The sequence below is a fragment of the Colobus angolensis genome, unplaced genomic scaffold, assembly GCF_000951035.1.
Source record: "Colobus angolensis palliatus isolate OR3802 unplaced genomic scaffold, Cang.pa_1.0 Scaffold74, whole genome shotgun sequence".
In the NCBI taxonomy this organism is placed as follows: Eukaryota; Metazoa; Chordata; class Mammalia; order Primates; family Cercopithecidae; genus Colobus; species Colobus angolensis.
The window spans coordinates 4,922,710-4,932,952 of record NW_012121154.1 but is presented as its reverse complement, the minus strand read 5'-3'; the positions used below and the strand labels follow the sequence as shown (position 1 = coordinate 4,932,952).

Sequence of the window (10,243 nt, the reverse complement as noted above, 5' to 3'; positions counted from 1 at the left end):
GCCCGTCTCGGCCTCCCAAAGTGCTGGGATTACAGGCTTGAGCCACCCAGCCCGGCCTTCCTTTCAATTTCTATAGCATTTAATATGTAAAGGAACCCAGTACTAATATCCAGCCACAAACTTCTTAAGAACTTGTTGAAGAAAAATGTAGACGAATATTCTTTAGGATTTGTTTTCAAAAGACTTTGAGAGACCTCTCAAAAGTATCTTCTTTCTACTTAGAGACATCTTTTCTGACTAAGCTTCTGGTTGCAATGTCCACTCTCTCAACCCCAATCCAGACCCTTTTCAGTATTCTGGACAAATATGCTCTCTCCACTGAAACCAGTCTACTAAGCCCTCAGTCTCTGGGGTCAGCTTTCCTGGGTAGCTCCCAATGTCAAAATGTATTCCACTAGTGACTGTACTCCATGTCTATATTAATCACCTGTGCCTCTTAACTTTGCTTCCTTATTTTAAAGCTTCAATTTTCACTGTAGTGTCAACCCTTTAGGAAGAAAACTGTCAGTCTGTCAGTCCAGGTCTTCAAGCCCTGGAACATTTTCTCTTTCCCACAGTAATATTAGCAAAATCATTAATATATCTATAACTCCACTACATTGAAATTATTCCAGCATCTGATGTTATTCTTCATACAAAAATTATCCCTGGGAATACAGTGATTTCCCCAGGGTTCTGTTCTGAAGAATTGACAGTAAATGGAAATATATATTAGTCTCTACATTTTCCAACTTCTTTGAAGAAATACATCTGAAAGGAGATAGTGCCTCTATACTAAAATCATCATTTTTAAAGACTTTCCAAAATTTTAGGCATATTTTTATAAATTATCTCATTTAATTTAAAAACAACTTTTTGGAGATATGAAAGTATATAGCAATAGGGCCCCCCAGGCTAAACCTGAATGATGACAATATATGTTTGGAGTTGGCAAATTATCAGGAATCTCTTTTCATGCATTGAGTTCCTGGAGGTCAACTGATTATTGTTTCCTAAAGAAGGAGAAATATAGACAAGAATGCATAGGGACATTGAGAAGATGAGAGTAAAGAAAGAAATAAAGATATACAAAGAAAGGTGTTTCTGCCTTTATAGAGAGAATAATTAAATAAATGATGAATGAGCCGTTTTCTTCAGAACTCTGTGACACAGGTAGTATGAGAAAGAGCTTCAGGTCTCTTATTAAAAACCTTTTGGGTTGGAAATAGGGGCATTCACCCCATTTTTGCATAGACCACATTGAATCCAGCTCAAAGGCTTCACAGTTTGGGATGCCGCAATGGCAAACATAGCGCAACAGTACTAGGAGCTGGCAGATGCTCACTAGACTAGGCAAATATCCATCAAGAGACTGTGCCATCTTGCTTGTGAACACCTGAGACAAACCCTGGGGTTTCTAGAAATATCTTCCTTGGAAGAGAGATAGTACTCATAGAAGCAGAGAAAGACAATTATCAAGCATCTTGCAGTAATAATGATGCTGCTGGAGATCAGAGAGCCAAGAATTTTTAGATTAAAAAATTAATATTCAAATAGACTATTATTTTGCTAAAAGTGCACAGCAAGTTGTTGGCAGAGCTAAAATCTGAAGTAGATTTGCATAACTCCAAGACTGAGGCTCCATGACTATACCAAAGCTGTATAGAAGTATATTGTAGAAGTGCAGTTCAAATTTTCATCATCTCCACAGTTATATTGACAATAATGATTACAAGCAAAAACAGATATCCTAATACTACAAGTAATTGTTTTTTAATTAAAAAATTGTATATAACATATATTGGATTAGACTACGGTTTTCTTGGTAATGCATTAGCCACAGTTTTATCCCCAAGAAGTTCATATTTTAGCAGTTTAAAAAAGTAAAGAAAGGAAAACTATACAGTGAGCTATACTTGAATTAAATATATATTGGTCATTGGGGAGCATATAAAACAGAAAGAGCATTGTTAGACAAGAAATCTAACATTGGTTGATCAAAAATATGAAGAAATTGGAGAAAAACAGAAGAGATTTCTAGGCAGAGATTATCAAAACAACTGAAAGTGAAGAAAAGAATATTGTTCTAGGGAAATGTCCAGTAATTTATTCTGCTTTGAGCTTAGTTTTCAGGACAGCAGTAATAGCTGCTGGAGAGATTATGCAATATAAAATTTAGGAAAGGCTAGATGGGGCCAGGTCATAAAGGGCTTAGTACACCCTAAATATACACTATTAATAAATGGAGAGTGAGGATTTTTGAACAAGGATATGAAATGAATGGAAGTAAGTATAAGGAATAAATCTTCTTAGATTATGCATTAAATGAAAATTGCAGTAATTTGTAATGCTTATGTATTTTTCTTAATCTTTTTATTTTGAAGTTCAAAAATACAGTACACTCCCAATTTAATGCAAATAAGCAGTATACAACAATTTTAATAAAATGCAGCTCAAGTTACAGAGAGGCTAATGAAACCCAAGTTTGAAAACCTTCTTTTGACAGTTACAATTTGGTACCAGCTGGTGGCAGTAATCTACTCCAGCCTAAACATCAATGAGGATGATACTGGGTGCTCTGCACGGCTGAAATTTTTAGAACACTGGCAGCAATCCCAAGAAATCTCCCAATAATTTAGCACTATTTTCATCATCTCAGTCCCAGGATACTGAAGCAGATTGGTCCTGAAAATATAGAGAACCACCTTCTACCTCCCCATTTCCTAAGCCAAGGATGTTTGTTCTCTTTTAACTTTTCCCTCCTTTCCTGAGAGGAGAGGGAAGGAAGAGAAAGATGGAAATTTACCCAACCTCATTTATATCTACATGTGCATCATCACAAGACATATCATCATGATGTCTGACTGCAGGGGCTTCTACCGTACTATCACGTACTATTGTCATTTTGGCTTTAATAGAAATGGAAACTGAGGTCAGCAAATTATTAGAAAATATTAAAAATTGTTAACTGTGAAACTAGTGTTTTTGCCTAGGTAATTAACGGTTAAATATTTTGCCTCTTTTCAATATAAAAAACAAAAGACATAGGTTATCACCCAGTATAACAATTTTAAGTCCATGGTTAATACTTTTTATGCCAGTGTTTTAATACTCTTACCACAGCATTTATATGTATACATGAACAAAAACAGTAAGGCACACAAATACACCTGACTCCTTTACATTATATTGGTTTTCCAGAATTTGGGGGTAAATGAGTTTTGCATTATGTCTCCTTTTAATCTATCTTTCTGATGAAGATAAAGTCTCAAGACTCTTAAACAGCTGTAATAAAGGGAGGGGGGAGGGACAGCATTAGGAGATATACCTAATGTAAATGATGAGTTAATGGGTACAGCACACCAACATGGCATATGTATACATATTTAACAAACCTGCATTGTGCACATGTACCCTAGAACTTAAAGTATAATTTAAAAAAAAAAAGCTGTAATAAAAAATTGTTTTCCTACATAGCAGAAATGTTGCAAAAACATTAAAATATGCAAGCTCTTGATTTCAACAGTGTTTCAACCAAAGGTGGAAACTAAGAAAGACTAAATAAAGCCAGAGCCTAAAATCATTTTGGTGATCTATTAAAATTCACTTATTTATTCATTAACACAAGCTATGCCCTCACTTTTTAACCCTAAAAGTCAGTTCTCTCATATCCAAGACCTCATACCACGTGACTGTGTGTCTCTGATTCTAAGTAAAACAAATACAGTGTGTTTTCCCATCCCACATATTCAAAAGTGTTTCTGCTACAAGCAATAAAAACGATGCAATTTCATGAAATGAGTAAGGATAGATGAAATGATTAAATACATAATGTCGGTGCCTATTAGTTTAACTCACATAAACACAAAATTTAAAATATCAACATTTCAAAATATGATTTGGCAAAGTAATTTTAATATTACAAAATTAAAGCTATAACTGGAGAACTAAATTAGCCTGATTGACACTCAATAACATACAACTTCACCAGAAATATTTTCACTTTCTAATTTACTTTGTCTGTGAAGCTGAAGCTAAAAGGGACTCTTCAAATATTTTATGTACTGGCCAATTTCTAGACTCTGCCTGCACAGTAACAAGCTGGTGCTAATAAGCCATACATAAAGATCCTACTTATTAAAATACAAATTAGACACCCCTTATGTTTATACATGTGTAAGTACAATTAATATTGCAAGCTTCGTTGGAAACAAAATTGCTTTAGTTAACCAACCATTGCAATGCAATCAAATGAGATTTTAAATGCAATTGGAAAAGATCTGTTTGGTAGAAATAGCAATTATTTCATGTGGAACAATTAGCTTTCCAAGCTCTTTTTTGCTTCTCCCACCTGCCCTTAATAGAATAATTTGTCCATCATAAGTGACATGAAATGTCACCTTTAACACCCATAAGTTGTATGGAGACCTAGAAGGCAGCTGGTAGACATAGCTTATTTACAAATATTAGTTTGAACTTGTAAATGCGTGACCACATAAATCTTAATCCATTTAGAGTGTACGCCCTTTGTTCCCTCAATTGTATATTCAGTTGGGAATTGAATGGAGCTGAGAGAGAGTGTGAATTGCATGAACCCTTTGTTGTTGCCAGCATATTAGTGCTTTGCCTTTTATTCTTGTTGTTCATGAGATTTCTCTACATTACACAGTAGGGAATGTTAATCAACATTTTGCCTGAGTAATATTAATGAAACTTGCCTACTTACACTTGAGGGAAGAATCAGAATATTGCATTGCTCTTTGAAATGTTAATGTACCTTTTAGGAAATTATGTCTGCCTTCTAAATCATCTTAGTGTTAAATTATTAAAGGATGGCATTAAAGAAATATTGCACCGATGCACATTGTTAAATACCTTAAAAGATAAAAGAATTATAAAGTTTAAAAGAAGGACCTTTTGAAAGATGGTAGATTTATCTTCAAATTAAACATTTTTAAATGTTTGGTTAAAGTATTGAGAAAATTTACAATTGTTTTGTGTGCTTTCACAAAACAAGAGATTTAATGTTAATGATTTCTAATTTCCAAACATGAATTTGAACTGTATTCTGTTCTGGTCTTGAAGGATTTATTTAACCTTCCTGTATCTGTGCATTAAAACACCATCCAGTTTACTAGGAACACCACCAACAACAAAAAAGCTAAGAGGAGTGTATTATTTTTGTACTTTTTATTTATTTGAGTCTCAAGATTAGATAGTCTTCATTGAGGTTCTATTCTCCAAGCACAAAAACGACCACTATCTAAACCTTCTATCACTCTATGGCATTTCAAAGGGAAGGGCTATCAGAAAGACTATGTATGGCTGCCAAGGTAAGATATGGGAAATAGCAATTCTCAGTGTGCAAACTGTGACAGACGTGTGTCCTGTCAACATCATTCACGGTCCTTCAGGAAGGATGCTCAGGAAATGAGTTGACAGGACTCTAAGTGGTCTAACTTGTTTTCCCTTTAACAGTCTCTTTTGATGTCAATCAGTGTGTTGATAGGCCCTAAATAAACGGTGAGGTAACCAAGGGGGAAATTAGGAACAGAATTTGTTCAATAATTCTCCCACATGGTGACCACTATTTGTTAAGAACTCCTAATACTTACTGGGCAAACAATTCAGTTTCTATTTCACCATAGAAGAGTTAGTAATGGCTTTTGTATTATTGTGGGCCTGACTTGTCCTCTTGCACAATGTTCTTTAGCGGTACTGCTACTTGGATATATGCACTGAATAAACGGATAATAGGAGTTACATTTCAAGGTAATTTTTTTCACATTTTGACATCTCTAAGATACAATTGCTGATGCATCATAATTTAAGTGTCTTTTTTGGGGAATGCTCAGGGGAGATGGGGTCTCTCTCTGTTGCCCAGGCTAGAGTGGTGCAGTGGCTCAATCTAAGTTCACTGCAACCTCCATCTCCCAGGTTCAAGTGATTCTCCTGCCTCAGCCTGCCAAGTAGCTGGGACTACAGGCATATACCATCAAGCCCAGCTAATTTTTGTATTTTTAGTAGAGATAGGGTTTCACCATGTTGACAAGGCAGGTTTCGAACTTCTGGCCTCAAGGGATCCACCCGTCTTGGCCTCCCAAAGTGCTGGGATTACAGGTGTGAGCCACCGTGCCCGGCCAAGTGGCTTTTTCTTAGAAATAAGTAAAATAAATAGAATGACTAAGTGCCTTACAATTGATGATTTACATTCAATAAAATACAGTAATAGTGAACTTGAATTGAGAGTTTTTGTGATGTGTTTGTGTTGTGGTCACCCACTGCCAAATGTTAGTGTTAATGAGACCAATATTAAAGAGTTCACAATATAATTAGGAAATGAAACCTAATGTCTAGAAATTAATAAATAGTTAAATAAAACAACACCAATGATATAGGCATTACTACAACCCTACTTGCCAAGTTATTTTTTTTCCACATTATTGCTCCTTAAAAAAGTGAAAACGACATACAACTAATAAATGACTATTTAAAATACTACAAAATGACTTTAATGCAAAGAAAAAGGGTGTTTTGAACAGGGAATGTATAATCTATATATTTCAGAGGCTGATTTTGTGTGTCCATTTTGAGTTCTCCGAATTACTGAAGATTCAAACTGAAACAGCACCAAGGGTATTACATCCATGCTAGGCAGAATACATGAGCTAGCCATACATCTATTATGACTTTACACGGCTTTTACCATGCATGCTTTATGTTGTGGGAGATAAGGGAAGAGTAATTTATATTTAATGTTGTTAATCAAACATATATTTAGCTAGATTTGTTTTGCTGCTTTTTGCCAATTTTCAAAAACAAAAAAAAAATCGTTTCTATCTAAAAGCAACTAAGTATATTGTAAGCCCCTTCATTCACTAGATGAGCTTACAGTTTGCTCGATGCTCTAGGAGCTTATGTTTTTAGCTTAATCATTGATTTTTTTCCTTAATATATCATGGATAGCAAATTGATCTTTATTAACCTATATATGATAAAGGTTGTACACAAAGCCAATATCTACATAATATTAATACCAATCAGGTTAAGTGATATGATCAGTTTAGTAGAGAATCAAACAAACTGGCAGTTGTCAAATAGAGTCTCTCATTAGTAGACTGTTTAAAATACATAAATTAGTGACAAACAGTAAAAAACAAATAATGTCACAAGTATCAAGAATGAAAGACTATGTATTATATAAGTGAACTAAATATCATTTAGTGCATTTTCCTTTGATATTTAACATAATCATACAACACAAAGAAGTGCTAATTCCTAAACCTCAGTTTAGTGTCTATTGAAGCACAACTACATACCTTCAAATTTGAGACTTTTGCTTTGCAAAGAGTACAATTAAGCTGTCGCTCACATTCTAAACCTATTTTAAACGTGGGAAGATAGTGGGGAGTTGGTTGTATCTCCAAAATGAATTGTCTAGAAGTTTTCTGTGATCAGAAATTATAAAAATTTTCTTTCACTGCAACTGTAATCATTCAAATATGTAACAGAAGTAATTTCTGATTATTAAGGAAATATCTTTTTTACTATGCCTGTTGGCCGTAAGAGGATAGATAAATGATAGATATGCAGACCTTACCACAAGGAGAATTTCTGCTATTTCTATAAACTAGTAACTCTTAGTTCACAAAACAAGTTTATTAAAAAAAAACATGCAACTGCTAATGTCAGCTGGCATTTCTCAAAGTAGGCCAGAGTAGAAGAGAGATTACTTAAAAGTGAAACAAATTAAATTTTAAGAAGCTGAATATATTCATTCTCACTTTCATTATATTGCCCACCGTCATGGTGATTATAATATGTATACTGCTTCTTAAAAACTCAAAGTACTTAAAGGCAACTTTTTTCAACTTGTATATTCATAATATCAATAAAAATTATTCAGATATTAAAATTTAATGCTATTTTAATATATTTTTATAAATAATGTACCTTTAATTATGGAATAACATTTCAAGGGTTTTTGTTTTTTTTTTTTGTAATATGGAACATAAGAAAGTACATTTTGGCTAACTTAATTGGCCCTGATTACCCAAAAGCAATTTCGTTAAAAAGCAACAAGTATGGTTATTTTTAATCCCATAAGATTCCATCATTAAAATATATTTTAATATGAACATAATTATCCATACGCAATATGTCAAGCTACTTAAATCAAGTAGTTAAAGGGGTTCTTACTGCAAAATCTTCCCTCCACTGGTGAGCTGCTTGAACTTTCTCCGCTTCCAATGCCAGGCGCTGAAAAGCAAACAATAAATCTTAGAATTCAAATGACCACATAATATGGAATTGTTATATAAAATGCTTGGGCTTTCTAATCAATTATGAGGACATAAAAAGCAGAAGATGATCATTATTTATGATTCATAAATTCTAAATCATTTAGTAATCTAATCTACTAAAGTTGATGTATGTATATTTACTCTTTAGCAATATAAATAATATACTATTCTTGAATACCATTGAGTTTGTTACCTCTGCCATCACCGCTATAGTGTCCTCTATGAGTGCTTTCTTTCAATGACTAATACTTCAGTTTTTAGAAGAGAAACTTGAGTATATTAATTTTCATCTTATTTTTAGTAAATACCTTAGAGCATACATTTCTCTAAAAAAAAGACATTGAGAGATTAATATGCACTAATATACTAGGCACCTTCTTAATTGCATATTGCATTTTTGCCAAAAGCCACAAAAGCTGAAATAACTTCCCCTTTGCTGAAGCACATCTTTAGTAGTTCTTTCAGCGATAATCTTTGATAGAGGATTGGTGCATCTGAAAATTGCTTGAATTCACCTTCAATTGTGTATGCTAAGGTAGTTCAGAATTATAAGCCAATTTATTTTCCTATAGCACGTTCGAAATGCTATTCCATTAAGTTCAGTGGGAGATGACAGTACTAATGTCAGCCTGCTAATTACTTTTTATAAACAGTTTCCCCCTACTCCAGTAGCTTTTAGACTTTTCTCTTTGTATTTTTCAACTTCACTATGATGTCCTCCATGTGACAGGCTTTCATAAGACAGTGACGTTTAATGGTTAGCAACACAGAGTTGGGGACCTGACTGTCTGGATTTGAATATCAGCCCTTGCAAACTACTAGCTGTGCATCCTTGGGAAAAGTTAAGACTCTTCTCCCATTATCTCATGTGAATAACGTAGAAGCCTGCCTCATGGCTTATTGGAAGGACTAAATGAGTTATAAAGTGTTTAGAACAGTGCTTGGCACAGTAAACAATATATATATGTCAGCTATCAACTTCAAAGAGTAATGGTTCTATTTTCTCCCTGGATCCCCTTGAGAAAATAGCGCAGTGTTGAGTTTATTTGTGGTTTGCCTTATGCAGCTAGAAGATAGTGATAAAACTGAGCAAACAGAAAAGTGAATAAACATACTAAACTCACTTATTAAGTTATAGAAATTATCAGGTTAGGTTTAAAAAATTACAAATCTCAGAGTCGTTTATTGATTCATGCTGTTTGTGATCTACGAACTATTCCTCAGTATAAGTTCTTCCTGTGGAGGTCCAGTCTACAGTGGATAAGCATCTTTTAGATCAGTTTTTAATGTTAATGTATTGGCTTCTATCCCTGTGATTTGTTATAATCTATTCATTTTTCTAAGCTGTTACATAGGTTTTATCAGTGACTCTGTATTATCGCCTAGCGGGAGATCTCAATTTAAGAGTTCCAAAGCTAAATTTAAGTGAAAATCTACCATAGTGTGCTAAAAGGACAAGGATTTTGGTTTTCACTACTAGGCAGAAATGGAATATATAAGGAGCTAGGAAGTGTTAGAAACTGTACCACATAGAGTAACCAAAAGGCGGCTCCCTCTCCCTACAAAAACAAAAACTAAATAGCAAAGCCAACAGACAAGCATATACATTTCAGAAACACTGCATCATAATACTTTTGGAAACTCAACTTCAAATGAAAAATGAAGCAAAAAATGAATAAAACGGCAAACAGAATGGAAATGGAAGCAACTCTTTTATAGAAACACTTCAGTATGGGAAGATACAGAGAAGACAGAATGAGAAAATAAGCATGAAGGCTTTTTCTTTATTTCTTTGTTTTGATACAGGGTCTCACTCTGTCTCCCAGCCTGGAGTACAGTGGTATGATCATAGCTCACTACAGGCCTGCAGCCTTGACCTCCTGGGCTCAAGTGATCTTCCAACTTCAGCCTCCTAAGTAGCTGGGACTATGGGTGTGCATCAAGAAGTCCAGCTCCCCTCA

General features: G+C 34.3%; 1 protein-coding gene across 3 annotated transcripts in view; it reads right to left on the bottom strand.

Annotated features, from left to right (window-relative positions):
• Positions 1 to 10,243, bottom strand: part of CACNA2D1 (calcium channel, voltage-dependent, alpha 2/delta subunit 1) — a 440,506-nt gene that overhangs the window by 231,008 nt on the left and 199,255 nt on the right. For all 3 annotated transcript variants that reach the window (XM_011927691.1, XM_011927692.1, XM_011927693.1), the window contains exon 3: positions 8,179 to 8,238. In XM_011927691.1, coding sequence (XP_011783081.1) covers positions 8,179 to 8,238 — 60 coding nt within the window. The remainder of the gene's footprint in view (positions 1 to 8,178; positions 8,239 to 10,243) is intronic.